General features: G+C 35.8%; 1 protein-coding gene across 1 annotated transcript in view; it reads right to left on the reverse strand.

Annotated features, from left to right (window-relative positions):
• The window catches only part of EXOC2 (exocyst complex component 2), a 125650-nt gene that overhangs the window by 37114 nt on the left and 63747 nt on the right, over positions 1-24789 (reverse strand). Inside the window, exons 12-22 of the mRNA XM_014872368.2 lie at positions 23733-23858; positions 20534-20658; positions 17142-17210; positions 16724-16881; positions 13569-13690; positions 10041-10102; positions 7678-7758; positions 6688-6747; positions 5779-5840; positions 4797-4863; positions 2740-2856 (exon numbers count right to left, since the gene is read on the reverse strand). Coding sequence (XP_014727854.1) covers positions 2740-2856; positions 4797-4863; positions 5779-5840; positions 6688-6747; positions 7678-7758; positions 10041-10102; positions 13569-13690; positions 16724-16881; positions 17142-17210; positions 20534-20658; positions 23733-23858 — 1049 coding nt within the window. The remainder of the gene's footprint in view (positions 1-2739; positions 2857-4796; positions 4864-5778; positions 5841-6687; positions 6748-7677; positions 7759-10040; positions 10103-13568; positions 13691-16723; positions 16882-17141; positions 17211-20533; positions 20659-23732; positions 23859-24789) is intronic.

A 24789-nucleotide genomic window follows, 5' to 3' on the forward strand; every position in this document is an offset into this window, starting at 1 on the left:
CTTATTCACTAGAGGGATGTCTCTAAATTGTGCTCTACTCTGGTATGCCTACACTGTTAAATGAAGAGAAAAAGGAACTGCAATATTTGAGCCAGGAACAGAAGCAGAGAAGCTTTCAGGAAGGAGATCACAAGTGTAGGAGAAAACAGTTGTTATTGAGGTCAAAGCTGATCTTAGGAAAGTTGGGATGGTGAAGTTGGTGCTCAGTAACAAGTCACACTACAACTTTCCAGCTTTTCTAGGTGATGAACCTTCTTTGATTTGTCACAAGAGGATCTCTATCCCAAAGGAAAGCTTTCTATATGGCATAAGAAGACCAAGGCTATTTTCTTCCTCTTTTCCCTCTACCTGACAGCCTATTTTAAAAAAGAAGAACACATTAAAAAAGGTACAGAAATCTCACTCTTTTTTCCTCTTACACAGGTTTCAAGACATTTTTTACTTCAATTTCTTATGATTAGGGAGAATAACAACCCTTAGACCATTCCTATTTAGCTTTGAACTAGTGGGAAAAGTAAGTTTGAGTGTAAAGTCCCTGCAAATATGCCCCCATTCAAAGAATCTGTGAAACAACTGCTTCAATGTTCCTCAGCGAGGTGCTATAGAATTAAGTAATTCCACCTTCCGCTTTTGTGTGTTATTCAGTACAAAAGATCATCTGCACATTCAATACAGGTTTTTTTGCTTCATACAAGTTCTTTTCAGCCTGTTTCAAGTTCAATATACAATTAAAATAGTGGTAACCTGGTTTTTCAGCTGGTGGAAATGTTGCAAGAAAGATGAACAATTAATCTGAAAGTAATTTTGACCCCAGGATTGGGGGAAGAAAGCAGAGCAGAATTCCTTAACATCCACTGTGTATACCCATTTACCTGATCCTCAAGTGGGCTAAATGCTTGCAAAAATATACAATTCTCACATTGCTGTCTTTCTGCTATGAACACTCCTGTTACTACAGTTTTCAATTCTTGCATTAAAGCCATTTTGAGCCTCTACCCTTCGACATGATCTAACTACCAGCACTGTGGAAACAATTTTATTCAGAAGCTTAATCAATAAGCTGGATGAATTTTATAGGATACATCTTTTTTTCTACTTCTTGAATGACTAAACTGATGATAAGTTGAATTAAAGAATCTCCACAGAGAAGTACAAGAGTCATGAGTATGTGCCAAGGTAGCATGTGCTAAAAGCACAGTGTAATGTTTGGCTGCTTTACATAATTTTGCATTTGGCACACTAGGAAAAAAAATTGTAATAACCATATAGAGTGTAATGAAATGTTCCTGGCTACCATTTATAATTTCTGTACTTCAGAATATTAAATAGTAATGATTTCCCTCCTAACAAAGGCAACTTTAAAAAAAACAGCCCAGTGTAAGAATAGATATTTTTTTACTAAAACACACTACCAGATTCACTTTAAAATTAAATTTATAAAGCTGACAGAATTTAAAAGCATAATTTAGTTTCAGTCTTTTCAGATAAAACTAATTACATTTTTTTTCAATTATTTATTACAACTTTTAAATCTAATATTTAAATAAATTAAAAACTTTCAAAAACTGAGGTGAGAGAACAAAAAACTAAAGCAATCAATCTACCCCTCTAAACATCTGTGAGGTTCCATCCTCACTTAAAATTAATAAAGGCTCAAAAACTGCCCTCTTATGATGGCTATCTAATTATCCAAATCCCCTCAGCTGGCATTACCCATTGACATGTCCCATACATGCAGTATTGCACCAGTCAGAGTTTTCAAAGGGTTAACACAATTTGGAAATCCATCTGCCACTTCAACATCTGAATTTGGTCATTTTTAAACGTACCAAACTTTCAGTGGCAATACTTTGATGTGGCTGTGCAAGGCAGGGTGTTGAACATATACTAACAGATGTCTTAGCTGCTTCTAACTGTACCAGGCTCAAGTCTCAGTAGCAAAAAATGGCAATATCCAGAGTAATCTTCTATATTGTACTAATCATACAAATCATAGCAATCCCTCTGAAATGCTATTCAAAACTACTTAAGTCTGTAGAAATTCAGCAACGTTCAGGCATAATGGGACTAAGGATGTAATACACAGTTGAACAATCAGTTTGAGTGAAATACTGTACTCTGTACTGGAAAAGATAACATTTTACTTCCAACCAACAAATATTTCTGTAAATAAACTAGCTTTATGGTCCTAAGGATTAAGTCACAACATTTCTCATAAGAAGTGATTAATCTTTACAAAAAGGCAGGAAAATGAGACAGCTACTGCCACCCACTTTGACATTTTCGTTCTTTGAAAAAGTAAAAACAACAAAAAACCCCCCCAAAACACAACAAAAAAACCATGAACTAGTTTACGAACAAGAGCTATCAGTAATGCAGATTTCCAGATGAAATAATTTATCAAGTATATTCCTGAGATAACAATCTTTTACTTTCTGCATTGAGAGAACACAGTGACATTAAACAGCTTTACTAAGAAATCTGATAAGCTCTGCCATTGAATACACAAGTCCTGAACAAGAGCTCACATTTTCTTTACTGGCTACTTAAGCCCTGTATGAACACACAGGACCATATCCCTGTTGTTGCATCCAACTAATACTTGTAGTCCCACCCATTTGTGGAGGGCTCAACCAAGAGTGATTTCAGATGTTGGGACATTCACACCTACTTTTCACAGAAGGTAAACCAAATAAAAATCTTCAAGCAATGATGCTTCATTCCAGTGCTGTCACTTACTTGAGTTATTTTATCAACACCTTGGAAGCCATGTTTCTCAAAATGTTCAGCTATATTTAGGAAGGTATGACGTTCCAGGTAACGGCAGTTACTGAGTGCAATTAAAAGTCTCTGCTCCTAAAAAGTAAGAGAAGGAAGAGTGCAACAGTTGACAAAAGAAGTATCAGCATAACCAACACTGTAAATGTATATAGAGTATTTTACTGACTCTCTGTGCATATGAAACATTCTCATAAATAAGGTAGGGTTTACAAATATTTTTGTAAATAAACTACTGAGAAGTGAATGAGTATCAGGTGTGATGATTGAACAAGATGCTTCTTTTTATAGGATTCAGAGCATTCATTGGAATAGTTGTGACTAATACAGAACTGTGGTTAAGACTTCTTTACAAAAATTAGGTTTGGACAGCTTTCCAGGAAGCTGTTTCTGGATTTTACTTTGTTTCAATAAATATACTAAGAATTATGACCATCATAAAATCAACTGAAGATGATCTTCACTTTCCCATGAAGCTGGCTAAAACAAGGGAAGCAGGTACTGAAAAAATGCACTCACCAACTCTAAAATACTAGAAGGTTCTCAACTACATTATATAATTTCAGCAGTTTGAAGAAATTCTAGGTGGTTATAACTTATGTCCATCCTTTAATGTTTTGTTTTTTTTTAACTACAAGGGAGTCAAATACATTCTGGAGTTGAGATACCACAATTGCCTTTCCTTGATCTTGATATAATAAGATACAGTTTCCAAACAAAGAACCAAACAAGACAGAACTACTATTTAAATAGATTGGTTCTTCCCTCTTCCCCTCATTTTAATTTCAAACTATTTTTCTACCTCAGATGAAAGTTTAATTGAAGTTAACTGAGAAAATATTTTGAAAATAAAACTATTTGACAGCAAAGCCACTATCTAACTTCACTGATCTGATTAAAAATGGTATTGGTTTTCAGACCCAGAACTCCTGACAGTTTTGTATTTCAGTAATATGATGACTAAGACTGAGAGTTGCCTTCTACTTTAAATTATAATCAGGAGCATGCAGTCTATTCAAAAAATGAGAATTTAAAAAATACAGACACCAACCTTAACTCCAATCACTCACTTTCTCTGTTCTCATTCAAGAAGAAGACAAATGTCTTGTGATTTACATAAGAAAATGATACCATGGAACCATGGAAGCCAGACATTGTCTAAAATTATAACTCCTTTTTTTTTTTTTTTCAGTGTTTGTACTTATGACATATAGGAAGAAGCTTCAGCCACAAGTCAACAATTAATATCAAATCTATGTGTTTCAAGAATAAAATTATATAAAGAACTAGTTATTACAGTCTACAATTCAGAAACTTGCCCCAGTTTGGAAATCTATGATTCTTTATTGTAGCAGAAATGCTTATTGCTCTTGTAAATTAGGCAAACCTGGGCTTCTGACAACACTTAAAACCTGTACTAAGGAATATTAATTTCAAAAGAGGCTCTCAGTAGGTTTCTTGCAGGTAAAACCTATGTTTTTTCATCAGCTGCTTAAATGGAAGAAAGTACATTTACCAAAGTAAAAAGAATATTAAAAATCTTCTTCCAATTTCCTAAAAACCCAAAAGCAAACAAGCCAAACAAATAACCAATACTTTTTCTCGGTAAATTTTTTGGGAGAAACTCTATTACTGAATATCTGCATCTTTGCGGGTTTTAGAAAGTAACTAATAATCAGACTGATTCTAATCTAAAACAGGGTCATAAATCAAAAGTCAAATCCTCAGCTGACTTAACACCAGTGCTATTTTCAGTGATTTCTGTGATGCCATTTTAGTTTCTGAGGACCCACTTTCAAAAATCACTTTCATGAGTTACCTTAACACGTACACTAAGATACCATAAAAACCAGTGCTTTCAACAAGAGAAATGCCTACGGAATACAAAATCATTCTCTATAAAAAAAGAAAACAAAACCCCCACTATTTATAATATTGCAACAACGAAAAAGAGCCACATTCTTGTATCTTTGAGAAGTATTTTCACATCAGGTTTCATATACAGAAGCCAAACTTACTGAAGAAAGACTTGACTCTTCATGAATGCTTCCAAACAAATCTGGAGATGAAACATCAACTGAAAGACTAGGAATATTGTTTAAAAAGTAAGTATATACAAAAGTATATAGTGCTTTTGATACATGAAAAGAAATTTATAATGGTGGATTCAAATCAAGAAGAATGAATGCAATCCTGTTTCACACCCTCCTTACACCAGAAAACAAAGCAGCCCATGTTGTTCAGTTTTTCCAAGATGCCCACAAAGCCTGCAGGAGCAGCTTGGTGGTCCGATTGTAGTATTCTAGCTACAAACCTTTCCTTTCCTTCTAAAGCATTTTTCTTTTCTATAATTTCTCTGTTTTGCCACAGATTCTGTTTTTACCTATCCAGCCAATGGTCATCTGAATAGGAAGAAAAAGACATTTCATTAAAACCAGAGTTAATTTGCCCTTTCCAATGCGTATTGCTATATTTGCCAAATCTCTGGCTTTTCACAAATGTTTGTAACTCTTGGAAATTCAGGTTACTCTGACTTGTTCTGGTCTCTAAAATAAGTGGCTTGGAAGCATTTATTGAACAAACAACTTTCCTTTAGCAGAAATACAAATAAAATCAGCAAAAAAATAGAAAGGAAGAAAAGAAAGGCAGGCGTTGTTTCACCATGACTGGACGTTACTTAGTGACAAGTACAACTGAGTCCATGTAAAGTCATGTCAAAACCAACACATCTGCTATAACAGCACAAAACTTGTGTCACTGAATAAAATGGTGTAAGTAAAGTAATACTAACTAACTTGTATGATCTTTATTACATGATGCCACACAACGTTTTGGCATAAAAAGTACCTGTTCTTATTTCAAGGCATCACTATTTAGAGGCAAAAGTATTCACAAGAAATATGAAATACAGAAGGGATAAAACCTCACCCCCACTGAAATTTAAGACTTGCACACACAATTACAGAATACTACACATAAATCTTATTTCTTTTTACTTACTGTGATGTATCTATGTCACCATCAGGTTTGGTGCTCAGTTGTTCCAAACAATCTATAAAGCCCTAGGAAATAATAAAGCAAGACCTAAATTTTCTGCCAGAACTAAAAAAAGTTCTCAAATTCACTTTCATTACACTCAATAAAAGCAATCATCACCACCTTGTTCTGTCTTAAATCTTACATTAATACAGTAATATTTAGTTACAACTTTTGAAGGCATATTTTTGATTTGCATGCATCATAGTTTACTTGCAGGAAAACACAGTAATTTTTAATCCTGACAAGTAATTTTCGTGATGAATGTCTAAAATTATGCAGTGATAATCTGCTGATTAGCATGGCTAACAATTTTCATGTGCTCAATCTCAACAGTGGATCTCAACTAAAAATTGCAGAAGCCTCATTATAATCCTTTTGTTGCTTTGGCTCATGATTTCTTATTCGAGGAGACTACTAAAATACTTCAAAACTCTAAAGAATGCTATTACCTAATTTCAAATCAATTTAAAAAAAACAGATTTTGTTACAAAGAACACTTTTCTGCTACAAAAATTAAAAGCCAGATCCTCAGCTGATGAAAATCAACATTTTTCTTCTCACTGCAGTATATAGATGTTAGATGGCATCAGCTCAGGAAGTATAAATTGTCAATAAAATCTTGAACAAATCTTACATTCAGTAAAATACTTGAATATGTCACTTACTCTATGAGCATTTGCCATCACCGGATTGAGCTAATAGGTTCTATCTACTTTTAAAGTCAAACATTGCTCAGAATCCCAGACTGTACCAGAAGAATAACACAGTCATCAACTTAAGCTACCTTTTGGGAGGTGAGTAAGGTGCAACTCACACATTTTTGATTGTCACTTGAGTTGACAATTGTGTACTTCAAAGTGCTCAAGTTACCTGCATGATCCCAATGCTTAGCTGACACACATCCTCCTGTGTTTTCTGCTGCTGAAAAACCTGAGGATGTAAGCATATTATTTCAGCAGAACAACTTCATATGATCTTATTCTCAAGGAAGGCCTGAGTAACTTATCCCTACAGAGATGACACAATTAAAGGAATGGCTGCTGGGACACTGTTTTCTTATTGATTAATTTCAATTTATCTTCTCCATCCTAAAAATGGGAGAGACAATACATGTCCCAGTAAATAGTTTGATAAGCATGAGGAGGTAACATAGTAAAAGGAAGAAAGTCCTAGTACATGTGCCATGTGTCATTGTTGGCTAATGGAATTGCAGCAAAAGCTCCCAGGATATTTCAAGGTCTTTGTGTCCTAAAAAGGGGGATTCATCATACAGGTAAATTCACTGCAGATTCTTTTGAATAGTGCTCATTAAGAAAACAGAGAAGCTAGTCAGAAAGATTAATGTAAATGAGGAGAGAGAAACAATATCTATACACAGGGCCCCAAGGGAGCTTGGAAAAGTGTTCCCTTAGAACACTGAAACTTGAAAGAAAATGTCAATGTTTCAATCAAACAGGGCCTCAAGGTACTGAGTAGATGGGGACAAAGAATTGAATTTAAGTTCTTCAAGTCATTTGGATCCAACACCACGTGAAAAGTAACTCCTAGGAATCTCTCTCACTTTTTCATTTTAGATGTAACGTATACTGCTATCTGAAAATTACATGAGTAGCACTCTTTTTTCCAGAACAACAGCTTTAAGGATTTAAATACCTGTTCCATCCGCCCCATAAACACAAATTACCCTTAACAAACGAAGCACAAACAGAAGTCTAAAAGCTAGCACAAGTGAAAAGGTGTACATGGGAAAAAATAAAGAGGAAAGTTATATCCTTGGATCACTCTCTTAAAGTTTTTTCATGTAAATTACTATTGGGTTTCAGAAGAAGAACAAAAATGAAAACATAAATCAAAACTTACACTGGCTTCTCCAGGTTTGCAGTCCAACACAGTTTTAAGAGATTGTAAGGAATGAATAATGCATTGTTCAAACTGGGATGGCTGAAAGTCAAACGAGTTGTTAGCTATAGATAAGCATGTTAAATATACACTACACAAATACATAAAAACTTACGAGGTATATAGTAAGCTCTTTATTTCAAATTATCCCAAACAAGGGGTGGGATGGGAAAAAAAAATTAAAAATCACACTTTATGTATTACCAGAGGATTCTTTCATAGTGATGCGCTTTTGGATGCAAATTATCTACAGAATTATTACCATAGATCAATGTACATTTTTTTTATCTGAATGTAAGACTTTTATACCAAGCAGCCTCATATAAAAGGCTTATGAAAGATTTTTAGAGCTTTCTGAAGTAGCATTACAGATGCCTGTTGACACACTCCCTCCTCCACTTCTTGATCCAAGATGGATAGAATTTCGCCTGGGATGTCCAATATTTCTGCAGTGTATTTCAGCAAAAGGTTTCTAAGAAAATCAGAATGAAGCTTGTTTCAAATGGAACAAAAAATGGTTTGAGGGCCTGTTGTTACCTTCAAGTTTCCAAACCTGAAATATGAGTGTCTGGATAACATTTATCAATTTCATCCTGAAAGTGCAAACAAGTTCACAGCAGAGTCATTAGTCACTTTTTCTTCGTCTTTCTCTCTTCCCTAGTAAGTCACACTTTATTTTTTTAATGCACCTGTCTGCTGGTATTGGTCAGGATCCTGTTGTGCAGAGCAACATGAAGCAGTCGCTACTCCAGAAAAGAGAGACATCATCTTACTGGATTTGGGTCAAAGAAGTGGACGCAAAAGTATATAAGCTCTGTAAACTTGCTTTTCATTCAGTAGATAGTTCATGGCATTGCACTAACTTTAAGCTTAGGAACAACTTACTTCTGTAAATGGTGGATGTGGATTGGGAAACGGATGCTCACGTGGCAAAATGAAAATCATGAAAAAAGTCACTAAGACAATCTGTATTTAGTAGTTTTGGATCCCTTAAAAGAAGGCGGCCAGCAGTAAAGTGCTGCTCTTAGGTTTGTGCTTCCACACTATAAAACATCACATCTCAGGAGATGGAAGTTGTTTAGATATGTGATTCTTTGGCTATTATGAAGCTGAGAAAACCTGGTTCTGTATGTCATTGTATCTTTTACCTGGAATATAAATGCTAAAGGGGTCTTCAGCCTTTCCTATAAACTTAAAAAACAGTTTCTACCTCAAGCCTAAAATGTCCCAAAAGAGACTTCCTAGCCCGTTTTTATACTGGTTAACCTTTGCTCTAATATTACCCCGATGAACTCTACTTTAGTAGGTAAATAATCTCACTATGACAAAACACAGTTGGCTTCCACCATTAAAATTTGGCACGTTTCAACCATGGCCTCCAAAGGTATCTAGTGAAGTACTGTATATAAGGAATGAATGGGTGATTTCGAAGCACAAAAACGACTTAAGCAGTTTTTTAATAAAGATGGGTTAGGCTACACCACAAGCATAAAGAAACAACACTCCTGTGGAAGAACCTTCCCCCGCCTTCATTCAGGTGATTAACATAGTGACAAACAGCAAAGTTAAGGGACTTGCCCATAGCAGCAGCAACTGAAATCAAGACCAGAAGCTGTAAATCTAGTTATAGTACTACAATTGACAACAACACTCCTTCCCTACGGTATGCATATTGTGACTGCTTAATGTCCTCCTACTCAACTTCAAACACATATTTATAGAAGCGAGTAAGAAGAACTAAAAAAGTCTGAGGAGCATTCCCTTAGATAACATACACAAAGCAACTCTCCCTCCCACAGGCCTTTTCTGCTTTCGCAGAGTGTATTTAAGTCACACCTACAACGTGCTTGCTGTGTTTTAGGCATTACTCATTACTGTTTATTTCCAGAAAGCATCTCACTAATTTATCTGAATTTGGTTTCAAGTCATTGGTTGTTTGCATGTAGGCAATATCCTAAATTAGTTGCTTTTCAGTTCAATTTCTCATTATAACATGTAAGTGACCTCTTTATTTAGCTATAGACCAATTCCATGGTAGTGTGCCTACTAAGTTATGAAGCATTTTGATGTGAACTGAACTTGCGACCTCAAGTATGAGGTTTACTCCAGTAAACCATTCAAAGAGGCAACTATTCAAACAATTTAAAAAAATTAGCTTCCCATATTTTCATATTTTAATAAAACTACAGACACTAGTATGCACACACAGATAGCGTCCAAAATGATCTAAATTTTGGAGCATATAGAAATCACTTTCATTACACATGCTAAAGAAAGAAAAAATCCAGCAAAGAAAGTGCCCACAAAACACCAAGTATACCCACCAATGATGTCAAACCTTCATTGTCAACAACCCAGTCCTCCTTTTCAGCTAATCTCTTTATATCTGTAGGACAGAATAAGAGGGGAAACATAGGATGAGTGGGTGGGGAGAGAAGGTATAAATTTTAATTATTAAAAACTCCTTGAACTTGAAAAGAAACCACAGACACTGGAAATGCAATGACTAGGCATACAAGCAAACAGCACTGCAAGCTTCAAAGCCTTCAGCACTCTCAAATGACTAAGAATGGAACCCACATGGTGTGCTGCTGCCACCACACAGAAAAGCACATCTATGATACATGGCAGGACTTGCATGAAGCAAATAGTTTACTGGAAAGCTTAGAATTAAAGGAATATTGTGAAGGCTTTGAATTTGTTTTTATTTTGTATATTTTTAGTCACAATATCAAATACTTCAACTAAGAACCCAAGTCTCATATAGTCTATAACACTCTAGCTCGTAATTATAAATGGAAGAACAACTGCCTGGCATTTTGGCAAAGAAAGAAAGGACAGCATATAGTTCATATTCAGAACAATGAAAGAGGCACACAGTCCTCACTTAGGATCAAGAATCCATGGTGCTAGATTTTCTTCAAAAGTACATGAACGCATATGCAAAAAGCACTCTCTTCCACTATCCAGTGGGTGTTAACTTATACAGGCTTACTATATAACTTTTTATTGGGATGTGAATCCAAAACTTATGGACTATAAAAACAATTCCTCTACGGATGGTGTGCATTATGCATCATCACTGTGTTTTGGGCTTAAATGAAGTGTAAACAGAACAAATTTGCTCATCAGAATTGCCTGCACATCATGAAACTCCCTTTTAAAGGAATAAAAATTTCAGGGAGTTACCATCTCTTCTAGAAGTCCAAGAAAAGAGGATAACTAATGCATGCTGAAAGGTATCTTCAAGATCTTAGTGCTTTCTGTAGCTAAACTATGAAGCTTAGTTATAGAGTCATACTCTGCAACTCTCATGGAAGTATAGGCTCAGTGAGGATAAAAGGCACTAAGGGATTGTGCAGAATAATTACCCTGTTCACTTTTCTACTTAATTCAATTGATACTCTTTTAAGGGTTTAGATTGCAATGGTCAGCCTTTATATATTTTTGTGGCTGCTGACTTCAGCATTCTGTTCTTGGCTAATACAAATATAAACCCCACCAAATTTCTTTCTCATATTTCACTACTCATCAAATTCCAGTCAAATACATGCATGTAAACTCCCTGTCTAGTCTGGCATTCACATAATTTCTCTTTCATGACCTTTATGACCAGTGACCACATATGGGAGGGAAAGAACACAGACTGTCTCTCAGGGCCAGCATGTGTATACGGTGTTTATCAGAAGACTACAAAAAACCCCTGTGTGTGGGCAGGTTTATCGTATTTGAAAAGCTAAATGCTCTAATGAATATTTTAACTATATCTGAACACCTTTACCAACTTACAACATGCAGCAAGAGATGAGACTGAAGTTTATATCAGCACTTTAGTAATATTTTGGAGATATTAGAGGTGAAATTCAAGTCCAGGAGGAGCCTTTTTGACATATATATTGCAGATATAGCTACTTCTGAGATACATTTACATAGCTCCATGAGAATATCCATTACCTGTTAATAATAAGAGTTTTTTCAAGGGCCCAATTAACCTGGTCGTGTGTAGAAAAAAAGCCCCACTATGTTAAATACATTCCAAAAGTATAATTTTCTTTAGTAGGCAAAGAGCAACAAAAAGGAGCCTACAGATAAGGCATGCAGTGCAAAAGTATGGAATGAGAGCTGTGATACAAGCAGGCATCTTTCCTCCTCTCTGATTCTATAGCCAACACACCGAACTGCTTCACTGATAGGGGATGGAAGCAGCGGTCGAGGAAGGCTGCTGTTATGGCTAGACAAAAGAGAGCTACATTATCCAGCCAATAACACACACCAGGATCTCCAGGGATCTGCTTTCTTTTGATTCAAGAAAGAAAAGTATGAATTGCTTGTATTAAAAACTAAGGTGCAGACTACCACAAGAGTTTTTCCTACACAGAATGTGTAGTCAGCAATCAGAACGTGCGGAGCAGAAACTCTGCATCCTAACAAAACACTGGGCTATTGTTGTGATGCGACAAGTAGGTAAAACCAGTAACACAACAGATTTTTTCATCGTTGGTCACATATTGGAGCCCTCTGGACTGTGCTGGAGAAGCTAGGTAGGTAGCTGAGAGATTGGATAAGCTGAAGACTGTCAAGAAAATGGTTGAGAGCTAAATACTTCCTTCGAAACAGCAGGACATCTGAGGAAATACAGTTCCTAGACAGAGGAATAAATCAGACCAATAAGACCATCCTCATGTCACAATTAAAAGAAAAAAATCTCTTACACCATCAAGAAAAAACAACTGATCTCAATTGTGCTAAGGGTTGAAAAGCAAAAAAGACTTTCTCATACTTCATGTGAAATCTGAAATAGTGAAAATACTTCACGGAGTTTTAAGGAGACAAGACAATGTATGAACTTATTCACCAGCTTGCTTGATATTAATGCAGAAGAATAATGTTAATTGTGAAATGGGATTTAATAAAACAAGATCAAGAGTGCAGTCCAAATCAATATTGTAACAAATAAACCATAGATAACTAATGATTTGTTGTCAAAAGTTTAAAAACTTGCTTGATATAGTCACCTATGCTTGGCATACTTAAGCCTAGAGTAAAACTCTTAGCCTACATAAAATCATATGTTAAAAATTAAAAGTGATTAAATTGCAATGTTAAAAAGCCCTAATTTTTTTAACATTGAGGGTAAGTAGTCTTCTGGGAAAAAAATCCATGGCCCTGCTAAGAGAATTAGTAGATTAATCTGCCCCGATTTTAGGAGATATTTATTTCTAGGAGATCTACTTCACTGAAATTTAAGTTTCAGAGTTAAATACAAGACAGCAAGAAGAATGGCCTCTAATGGCATAGAGTCACATTAGATACTGAGAATGTGTTACTGGCCTTCACAATCCAGACATTTATGGCAAAAATTGTGTACACAGCAGGAAACCCTGGGGATTACAATGTTAGTAAAAAGCCCTGGAAACCACACAACTAAAATACTTTATAAAGGCCTGTGGATTGTTTTTTTGGGCTTTTTTTTTTTTGGTCCTTGGGGATGGGACACTGCTTATTTAATTCTTCATGTTATAGAAAACTTCAAGAAAGAAAATAAATTACATTTCCAACATGGAAAAGCTGCATTGTGAAATAAATCACTTGCGTTGTAGAACTGTCTCAATCCAAAAGAAACAAGTTCTAACCTACTCTATTTATTGAACTGAGGGAAGAAAATACTCATAACTTATTTCTGGCAGAAAAATGAGGTATTTTAGTAACTCTTGTGAGAGACCACAGAACCAGGTGAGTCCACTGCCACTACAACATCTGTAATAAACATGGTTACCTTTCAGAACATGGTTTGGTTTAATTAGGGGCACAAAGAATGACAGTGAGCAAGGGGACCTGCAGCCTTCTATTACCTTCAGCTGTGTGTTGTAAGGTCACGATAATGCAACGCACACGAAGGTCCAGAATAAGATCCTGGATGATCTGAAGCATGTCATTGGGTATCTCGAGTGCAGTAAGAGACTCAGAACTTAACCTGGAAAACAAATAATTTAGATGGAAGTGTAAATCCAAAGGTTTTTTTAAGCAGATAAAACTACATAGAGTTTTTCAGACATTTTCTGCATATATAAATGCAACAGCTTCATTCTCAGTGTATCTTTGAAAACCAATTATCCCATTCTGAGAAGATTAATTATTTAAACAAGAAGATGGTAAATGCAGATTTATTTTTCTCTGAGATTACAATAACGTCATCACAGCAACATGCCACCTTTTTCTACTGTCTTCCTGCACTTTCCTGCTTGATCTCCTGTCCTATGATCCAAGAAAAATCCTTTTGGAGTAGAAGCAACTTTTTTTTGTTTGTTTGTTTGTTTTTAGATGAATACCTAGGTCAAATACAAGATCCACAACTGGGTTTCTGAGATATTTTTTACTTGCATTAAAACAGTAAAAGCAATTAAGCTGCCAGAAATAGTGATGTGGCTATGCACGAGTTTGCTAAGAATATACATATTCAAGGAGCCAAAATACAGCCACTGCACCATGTGCAGAGTAAATTAATTCACTGTTTTGCTTCCAACTCTGATCAGGCACAAATCACTGATACTATACATGAAGATGGAGACATTAATTTTGGGTTTTTTCCTTTAGAAATTGTAACAGAGCAGCTATTAGCAAGAATTAGCATTTCAGCTTTCAATTAAAAAGCTGCAGTCATGCTCAGACTTAGTCAGGGGCACAGAGGGATGTTCACTGCTTTAAACCAACTCCTGGATATGTAAGCAAGGACATTTCAAAGGCAGTCACTGCCATCTGCCCTACTGCTATTACTGAGGAAAGCACAGGTAATAGAAAGTGCCAAGGTGGAGGAATAGGAAGCCACAAAGCAAACAAGTGGAACATTTCCAATCATCCACCTGTAGGCAGCAGCTCCATACCGCTGGTATTGGGCACAAACCACCAAACCCCCACCATTAACCAGAACGCTCTCCACCCAGCACAACTACTGAATTAGTAGACGAGAAAAATCTCAGCCAGCCAGAAAACAGCATGTAAATGCCAATCTGTGAGAAATTTAAGTTACTTTAGACTGCACAGAAGCCCTGTATTTTAGAGTTGTTTCCACTGAGCGTACAGCTGTCACATTTCTAACATCATCCTTTTTATCTCATAATACACCCTAACAAATACATACCTTTCATAACTTTATAGTAAGAAAAAAGTCTTGTCAGAACTGGCTCACTTGATTGCATAGTTTAATTTATTCTCTGGAACCTATTAATACTGGGCAATGACAGGATGGGATGCCAAGAGAAAGACAGTGCTACACCTGTTTGATACACACAAATATGTATGTGGGGTATCAGCTGTGTGAGACTTACAAACGAGCAAAAAATTAGGATCACACAGACGTAAAAACAACTCCTTGTTACCTAATACTGTGAGTTTTATCTTCACTCTTCAATACAAGCAGAAAACAGTAAATCACTTGTGAGATGACAGAAAAGAGTAAAATTCTATCATGTGCTTCACAAAGACTTTTAGTTACGCACTGTGAAAATAAGGCTTAAGCTATTACATAACTTTGTAACAAATAAAGGTCTTAGGCAATGTGTAGACTCCTCCTGGAAACTGCCCACCTTCATCATTAGTGAGTCACAAGAATTCTGTCAGACTGTCAAAGTGTGGGGGCTTGAAAATTAACACACTTGCAGCACTTGCATAAATGTCTGACCTGGTCATCACTGATCAGTACTCTATGATCACATGTTCCATTTCTGTTCTCCAGATGCCCCTTTTCTTCTCTACTTTTGATCACTTTGCAGTAAAGTCTAGCCCACTTTGCTCAAGTGCCATCACTAAGAAAATAAGGTGGGGAAAGGAGTAGGAGGGAGAGAGGATTTCCCCAGCTCTCAGTTCAGTTGTTCATAACAAGGGTAGTGCCCGGAAAGCAAAAGGAGATTCTCTGAAAGAGAGTCTTCATGTAGTCTGTAGCCTCAGCCTGGATCTTATCTCACATGGCAGGAGCACAGCTAACCTTTAGAGAACCGTTGCTTACATCTCCATGCCAGTATTACAAACGTGCAAGTGCTATAGTCCACAATTTTGTGAAGCTCATGGCTTGCTTCTCATAAAAGGGCAACACTGGCGCCCGTTTATATCTTTGCATCAAGTCAATTCCTTCTTAAATGGAAAGCATTCCATAAAATTCAACCAGAATAACAAACTTCATGTGGAAATATTTTTCTACGTGGTTACAGTACAGAAAATTTAAGTCACAACAGAGTGGAAGTGTTAAACAGACTTGACAACAGGTATGTATCACCCCATTAGCACTAAGAGCATCTATACATGATGATAGCCCTTTCTTTTCTTCATCTGTGCTTTGTGTTACCTGCTTTGAAAACTCGAGATAAAAAGTACAGTATCATACCCAGGTATTTCTCAAAAGGAGAAGTTCCTTTTCAAAAGATAATGACAATTCTTCTAGGCCCACAGACAAATGCAAGCAAATTCTGTGTATTAGTGAGTAATTTTGCAATTAATGAAATTTACATTATAATCTTATAAAAAATGTAAGTAGAATGACATTATAAGTAGGAGTATCACCTTCCATTAAACAACTGTAATGGTAAATTATGATCTAAGAATAACTACAGTGAAAACCATGATATTTTCACCCATTTTGGCAAAGATGAGAAGACAAGTAGCAAATGCAACAAATACTTGCTTTCTACCCTAAAGAATCAAATTGTGTTTCATTCACTGAGTGTCTATGCTCCATGCTGTGCCAGACAAATATTTTGTTCAAACTTTTTCATAAGGCGCTATGGGAAAAAATGAATATATTATCATGTAATAAGACTATACCATGAGACATTGTTAATTACACTTGCATATAGAACCTTAAATCTGACATAAGCAATTTTTTTTGCAATCCTATTTTTGAAAATGTTAACATTCTCAAAATTCAAGGTATTTAATTTAGTAAACAAAACATTTTGTCCTAAAGCACACATATTCCATGAATAGAATGATTTTATGAGTCCAGGGATCCATTTACCTTACAGTCTGGATAACATGTGTTAGCCACTGGCCAGAAAGTTCAGATTTCATCTCCCAGCCACCATACTGTCTTAATTCTCCTTCTCTGAGGCTGAATGGAAGCAAGGCTCCACGTATAAGTTTTACCAGAGAGTGCATCACTTCCTGAATCATTTTCTGCATCAGAAGGGGAATAAAAATCAAGGAAAAATCTCTACTAAGATGCTTAAGCAGCCATGTACTTGCTATATATAACAGGTAGAAATGCTAGATTTACAGGCAGCTCCATATGGTGGAAAGGAGAGGAGAAGAAGGTATGAGGAGACACAAATTATTTAAGAAATCTTATTTTTCAAGGTGACACTAAAGTATATTGTCATGAAGGACAAATGAAAGAAATAAAGGTTCTCCCCACCACATATCCCCCAACTACTTACCTTGAAATCATTTTGTCTTTGCCTAGCATTTTTCTTCGATCTTTCCATTTGGCCAGATTTTTCAGCAGTCTTGCGAAAATGAGAAAATTGAAAAGGGTAAGTATCTTATAATCACTGTTAAAATAATTCTGAAAAAAGGGGGTTTTAAAGTGAAGAAGTGAAAACTGATGAGTTTATGATGTAATTACAAAAACGAACTCAGGGCATTTCACCAAGCAAAGACTATACACATATGTATCTCAATAAACTCAACTTACTGTAGGTAAGTACCCTAATGTTTAATTCTGAGGAAAAATGTGTGTTTAAGACCATGTCAGAGACAAGCATAAGACTAGCTCAAGCTGTACAAGCTTCCTGAGGTTAAAGTTTTCTCACTGCAGTGTTAGTGAGATCTAAAACATATATAGTCCATTTGTGCATCAAGTTTACATGAAGAAACTGTATTTTTTTTAGCATGGAAGCTGACCTGAGAAAGACATCAATGTGAAGTGGGAATCAATTTTTGGAATGAAGGCAATTTGGAAATGATGTGAAGGGGAGGGTTGCAGGGTATTTGTTCGGTTTAGCAACAGTATTTTGTTACAACGCTCTTTAAATAATTTGACTAATTGTAAAAGAGACTGCAAAATAAGCAGCATCTTCATTGCCACTTCTTTGAGAACAGAGGAACATGAGTACACTTTGCATGAGACAGTTACAGTTGAAGAAAAACATGATTTGACTAATAGTCTTCCTGTTTGTAGTTCTACCCTTCTGTGGAGAGTACTGAGAACTCAATAGAGTAAATGATATTGAAAAAGTTATTTCAAATCCTAGGTGAAGTGCAGATGTCGAATTTTATACTTATAAAATTTCCTATCTTATGTTTGTACAGCAACATCTACTGGACAAGAAGTGCAATAACATGACAGAGGTGTCCTCAAAGACAATCCGTTTGCTTTCAAATAATTAATTTGAAATGCTGTGTTTTTCAAAATCCTTCTTCAGTTAAGCATTTAAGATTTTTAAGACAAAATAAATAATCTGAAGCGAGCAAAAATTAGAGAACAATCAAACTCCCTAACAGTTTTGGAAAATACATAGCCATAAAACTCTTGTATGTTAAAATTCTGAATTATACCATTTCAGACAACGACAACAACCTTCAAACTATTGCTGCATCTAACTCCCACTTCGCTCTTCTAAGCATTAAAAAGAAAGTAAGTTATATTCCTTGAAACTTCAGATAGCAACTTTAAAGTCACACTGGTTAACAGATGGATTAAACAGAGCAATTCACAGATCTTTGATATTTTTTTTTCAGTGGTTTTGCTGAAGACCAATCTTAAACCTTTCCTGCACAGACAGACCAAAACTATCTTGTGGTAAGATCAACGGTTACTACTTACATTTGTGACTTCACCTAGAGTGATTCAAAGAACTCAACTTTTCAAACTGTTGAAATACCACATACATCTTAACTGACAATATTTTAAGGCATTCAGCTAACCTTTCAGAACTAAAAAGAACTCCCTCCCTGCCAAAACCCTACAAACTGAACAACATAAAATACATCTTGAAATGCATATGTGGAGATTTTCTTTCTACATTTTTAAAATGTCTTGAAGACTTAAATAAGCTAACTGAAATAACCCTGTATACCATTTTTATAGGATGTTTCTTAAAAAAATGTAGCAATTGCCTTGCTTCCTGAATGATGATAAATAGCAAGTAATGCAATGGTAAAAGTATTTTCTTCGTGGACAATTAAAATCTGTACTGTTTCTGACAGAAAAACATCAACTTTCAGTCTTGAATGCACTGTGATGACAGATACTCTTAGGTGCTCTAGAAATCTTCCATCTTATGTCACCCCCTCCTCCCACTCATCCTCAATTGACTGTGGCATGCAGAACACACAGGAGGAAGGGATTCCTTCCTATCTCCCCAAGAACTCGGGGGCTTCTGTAAGGACCAAAGGAGCAGAAGAAATCAAATGTATGGGGATTCATTTCTCCAAAGTTCAGAATTAGGCCCAAACATAGAAGAGCATATGTACCTTACAGACTAACAACAAAACTACCTCTTTTGTTTTTTAATTTTAACACTGAAACAATGTTTTGTTCAAGCGGGAGAGAACATCACTACATTTTCCACTTGCAGTCATTTTCATGAGCAGGATTTCCTAGCCTTGTTTACAGTTCAAATCTTCATTTCTCTAGAAATTGCTTTCTATTTCATTGTACACAGAAAAAAAAAGAACACAGTAACTTAAGAAGTAAATTTGTAAAGTTTAATTTTCTACAGTACTAGTGTCAAAAAGAAAGGTTATCATTTCCCTTATGAAATAAATTATTTTTGTGAAAGTCAACAGTACTAAGGTTTATTCTCGATTTTACTTCCTTCACTGAACATTTTGTGTAAATGTCATATCTTTCTTTTGATTATTATAATGTAAAATGAGGATCACATATAGCATTTTTTCATCTATCATGAAGCTATAATGCTCTGTACATTGTGTTCAACATGTAAAGGGCTATATTACCGACTAGTATCATCATATGAAAACAGTATATTGCTTTATAAATAGTAGCAATAAATCGATAAATTAATTCTTTGGTTAGAGAAATGGAAAATAAGAACATTAGCTTCCAAATGTTCTTTTTCAAAGGCTTTTGTCTTTTCTACTAAAGCTGCAAAGAATAGTAGATAGACGTGATGACTTAAGGATTTAAACACAGCAGAACATCGTATACTACAAATTAATTTATAAAAAATTAAATTTGAGGTATATTTTCAAAATCTGTTAATAGTGTGCATATAAAGACAGCATGTGTCATGAAAAATTACTTTTGTTTTTTCCCCTTCTTGGATTATTGGGATTATATTTGCATGATTTGGAAAAATCAGATCATCTGAGCAAGGAGGAGTAGTAGCAGCAGCTGACTAATCTTCCAAACTAGACTCCCTGTAATGAGTCTGTGAATTCTGCTCTGTGCCTTGGTTATTTTGCAACTCTGGTCTTGAACCTAACCTCACTTCCAAATACTTAAAACTCAAGAAATGAGTACTCCTTTTCCAAAGAAAGGAAACAATAATTTTTTCTGTATGACTCTGCCTTTTACATATCTCTACCCTTCATGCAATGTGCTATTTTTTCAGATCACCAGTGAAGGGCCAGCTATGAGTAAGAGGTGAAAGTATACAGAGATTATTGAGTCCAGCAACCAGAATACAGACACAATCCCCACTGTCAGAATTTAATGTAATTCCACTGTATGCTTATGTTATTTTAAAAAGAACAATCTCTTATTAAAATAAGTTGTTACTTCTACCAGTGAAATATAATACTTCAAATATAATTATTACAGACTTTTGTTACTTGTAAGACCTTTATATAGAAGAATCCTTACCTCACTAAATAAACTTCCATTCACATAAGAAATCCAGAGCTTCCAGAAGTTGGGCAGCTGACTCACAACAAGTTTTGTTAGCTTTTCAACAAATACAACTTGCTGAGGAGCTTTGTATCGCCAAGCTAAATGGGGGATAGGGGATGAAAAAGACATTAACATTTTTAAAAATAACAAGAACGTACATAAAAAACCGTTTGGGTAAAAATAAATGTTTAAAGCCCAGTCCATATCTCTGTACACAATTTGTACACATACAAGCTCTTTCTCCTCCTCTCATATGCTTACCAGGTGCCAGCACTATGACTGTTTCTACAGAATAGTTCCACTTGTGGGGATATCTAAGGCAATTCACCTAAAAATCCATTCAGACAGTCTTCTGTCTTCAAACCACTCTAAAATGCATGTTAGTGTGAAAGCAGTCAAGACATTAGAAGAGTTTCAAATGAAATCTTGGCAACAGATAACTTTTTCAGTTTCCTCTGCAATAGGCAAAAAGGCGCAAAGAGAAAGCTGAACAGAGGCAGAAGTACTCATTAACACAGAAAATAAAGGAAACCTTGTGAAATATTCTTCCATAACCACCTATGTTCTCCATTGAAACCTTCATGATTACAGTGGTTTAACAAAACAGGGTATCAGCACAACATTGATAAGAGATTTGTATTTCACTTCAGGAACTACAGTCTGCTTTGGAACACCTGGACAAAGAAATCATATATTTTTTGAAAAATCCCAAAACAAATAGCCCAAAGCCCCCAAAACACTTTAAAATTACGTGTGCTGATGTGGCGGTTTTTTATGTATAAACTCAGGTCTTGTACAAATCATAAATTTAAAAATTTGATATCAGCCTATGTAACACTGTGGAAATGCAGAAAAATGTTGCATGAAATAGCACTTTTTGTATCTACTTTGCTACAGAATGTTGCCTACACACAAAAGGAATTCACCAGTTAGGCAAAAAATAGCTGCCTAATAGCACATTACATACTAGTAGGCTTCACCAGGCCTCACTATTTTATTGTATTGGTAGACAGTCTTGAATCTCCTTGAAGTACAGCATGCCTTCAGCAGCTTCCATTTGTCGAGGTGTGGATCATGTATTGCTCCGTTTCTTTATCGGAGAATTGAACATCTGCCCTACCCATTTCTTCTCATGGCCAAAAAGTTGAGGCATTTGAATTAGTATTTGAAAATAAAATCATCATGGAAGCCAAAAATTTGGAAAGAGGCCGTGACATAACTCAAGTGCAACTGTGCTGAGAGTGATATATCTGTTTAGGATGCATGAAAATGTCAAAGCTCAACTAGAAAAGCTCCTAGTGCGGACACAGATAAGATACTTTCACCAGCTTGGTTTATGACTGCCAGAGAACCGGTCTAGACCCAGTGGCAGAAAAACTCTCATTAACAAGCTGTGACTATATCAGGAAGCTGTGCCAACAGAACTATAAGCATCAGAGGCTCTGTAATTTCTACAAACCCAACTTCTAACGAAAAAATGTTCAGTTCCTTTGAGAAACCATTTCATCTTTGCCAAAAGCTCCAGCATTAATCCAAGGTTATAACCAGGGAGGTCTGTTGGTAACTGGAAACATACTGGCAAGATTTACTTCATCTATGAAGTTCATTTCCCCTCGAGGAAGCATATTTCAGACTTAGTCTCAAGCCTGCAGACAGCAGATACCTCTTAGAATAAGCTACTACACATCGCATTGTAACGTTATGTATGGCCATAAATTTAGGATATTTTACTTTGTAACTAGAGAAAGTTCCAATCTCTATTTTATTCCATTCATTCTATTATAATCTCTGCTATAGCATTCTAAAGATGAAACTAGAGCTATTGTCTATTGTTTATGTATTCTCATGAATATATGCTCAAGCAAGAGCAGAATGCTATCTGAATGCTGCAGTTTTGAATTCACTGTTATTTATTTAACCAATATCTTGGATAATCACTGTCAAACATATTGGAGAAAAGAAACTCCAAACACACCGAATCACCAAAAAAAGCCCAGAGATGCCATTCCTTAAATTTACCAAAAACTAAAAAGATCCACAAACAAACTGAAAACAGAACACATCACAGCACATTTGGAACGACACCTCTTGCACAGGCATCCTAAATTGTAGGTTTGCTTTGTCTCTCCACTCAGAGAAGAACAAGCATGGCAGAGCTAAGAGTGGTCATGTGTACCTAAGCACCAAGGAACTCAACTCATAGGCAACTCATTCTACCTCTAGGAAATTGGGATGGATTATTATAGTGCTCCAATTCTCCAGTTTTCCTTTGAATCTTGGTTTAAATTGGTGTCTACAGAATACACAACCGTGCTGAAAATTTACCTTTTTCACTTTGTAAAAGGTAACAGATCCATAACTAAGACTCTAAAAGCAAAGTAACTGAAGTGGAATTGTCAGCCATATAGACAATTAAGTCCCTGCTCGTGCAAAAGAATTCAAACAACTTAAACTGGATTTTGGGTGTTGCTTGCTACATTAAGTGTGGCATTAGTATTGTTAGTGGATAGCATTCAAAAACAACCAGTAATTTAGTGTTTTGCTTTGTAACACTTGTTATCACCTCCACACAAAGCTTTGGACAAAGGTAACAGTAAAACAGCTATTTCAGTAAGGAATGATCTATTCTGTGAAAAGTATGTCTTCTGTCTCCTGTGATGTCACCATTGAAAGATTCCCGAGATGAAGTTGTTTGGACAAGGGTATTGAGGACACTTACAACACAGAAGGCCTCAGCTACTTGTGGACAGACTTCTCGAGCTTAGTCAAACATTTTGTTTCCCTTTTTGGGTTTAAAGAATCAGAGAGCCAGATATGTGAAGTCATAGAAGGCACAAATGCAAGGAGAAACATCTTAGCAAACACACAAAAAAAGGTGTAACAAGCAAAATGCAGTAGGCAGTAGGCAGCTAAAATATCTGGTCTTGAAGAAAAACAGACTTTTACTACTTTAACTACATTCTAAGAAGCAAGTTTTGAACTTGAATTCTATGAACTGCTCTTTGCTTGCAGAAAACATGGAGGACTTCTTTAGTAAGCAACAGTGATGTATAAGAAGAAAGAACTGTATTTTGTAACAATACAAAACAAACACACAGAGTGCAGGTACTACAACACACAGTGGACAGTGGGGGGGGCTGCAGCATTTTTTTCAAACAGAACAGATGCCTACCATCATCACGGCCAGACTGAAAGCTGCTGCCCCTTTTCAGTGAAGCAGTTTGACTAAGGTGGCCAATCGGCGATGGACGCACATCACTGTCCAGGTCCAGCATGGGGCTGTGGAGCAATGTATTGCCTGGGCAGAGGGGAAAAAACCCAAAAGTTAGAATAATTTTGCACATCAGTTGACATGAAACTGCATGCTGCATGTGGAATTCTAATTTAATACAGTGATACAAATGTTATCTTACAAAAACATTCTTAATTTTATTTACTCTGTTGATCCATATCAATGCTATTCAATACCACCACTATGGACTCCTCTAGCAAACCCAAAACCATAAGTGCCATGGGGAAAATGTCATTCTTTGGTCTGTATCTTTCTCTGTTTATAATTAATGCCCTACAATTAGTTGCTTAAAAGCCATGGATAAATATGTATTTATGCCATTAGTGATATCACCCATGCTTTTTTTCTGGTGTATGTCCTAAATACACTTTTCAACAGCGAAAGTTTCTTTCAAGTCTAGCTGAAGCAGTTAAGGGCAGAGTGCTCAAATATTACTTAGTTGTTTTGTCTCTACGGAGTTCAGGTAGAAAAAATCCATCCATCCATCAGGAATCCGATGAACTAATGGCATATTTCCTTTGTAAATGTCCTTATGTTTACGTAACTACAAACCCACAAAATATTTTCCAGTGTATCAAACAATTATTTTATATTTCGGGTGCCTGTCCACATGTAGGCCACTATTCACAAGTCTAAGCAAGGATCTAATCTGATGGAGAGCGATACTTGGAGTCCAACATGCATTTTGAAAAACAACCACATAAGAAGAATAAGAGGACTATGATAATTTGTTAATGTACTATGACACTGTCAATAAATTTTTAAAAGTCTAAATTGCTACTTTATGCATTTCACTTATAGAGCATTTCTGAAAGTAGTCATCAAAAAGTATTTCAGTATTGCTCACCTGAGCTGTAACAAGTAAACTTAAATGAACTAAAATTCCCAGAATTATAGAACAGCCCAGGCTGGAAAGCTCTAATACTGAAATATTCAG

Source organism: Sturnus vulgaris, chromosome 1 (assembly GCF_052056855.1).
Source record: "Sturnus vulgaris isolate bStuVul1 chromosome 1, bStuVul1.hap1, whole genome shotgun sequence".
Lineage (NCBI taxonomy): Eukaryota > Metazoa > Chordata > Aves > Passeriformes > Sturnidae > Sturnus > Sturnus vulgaris.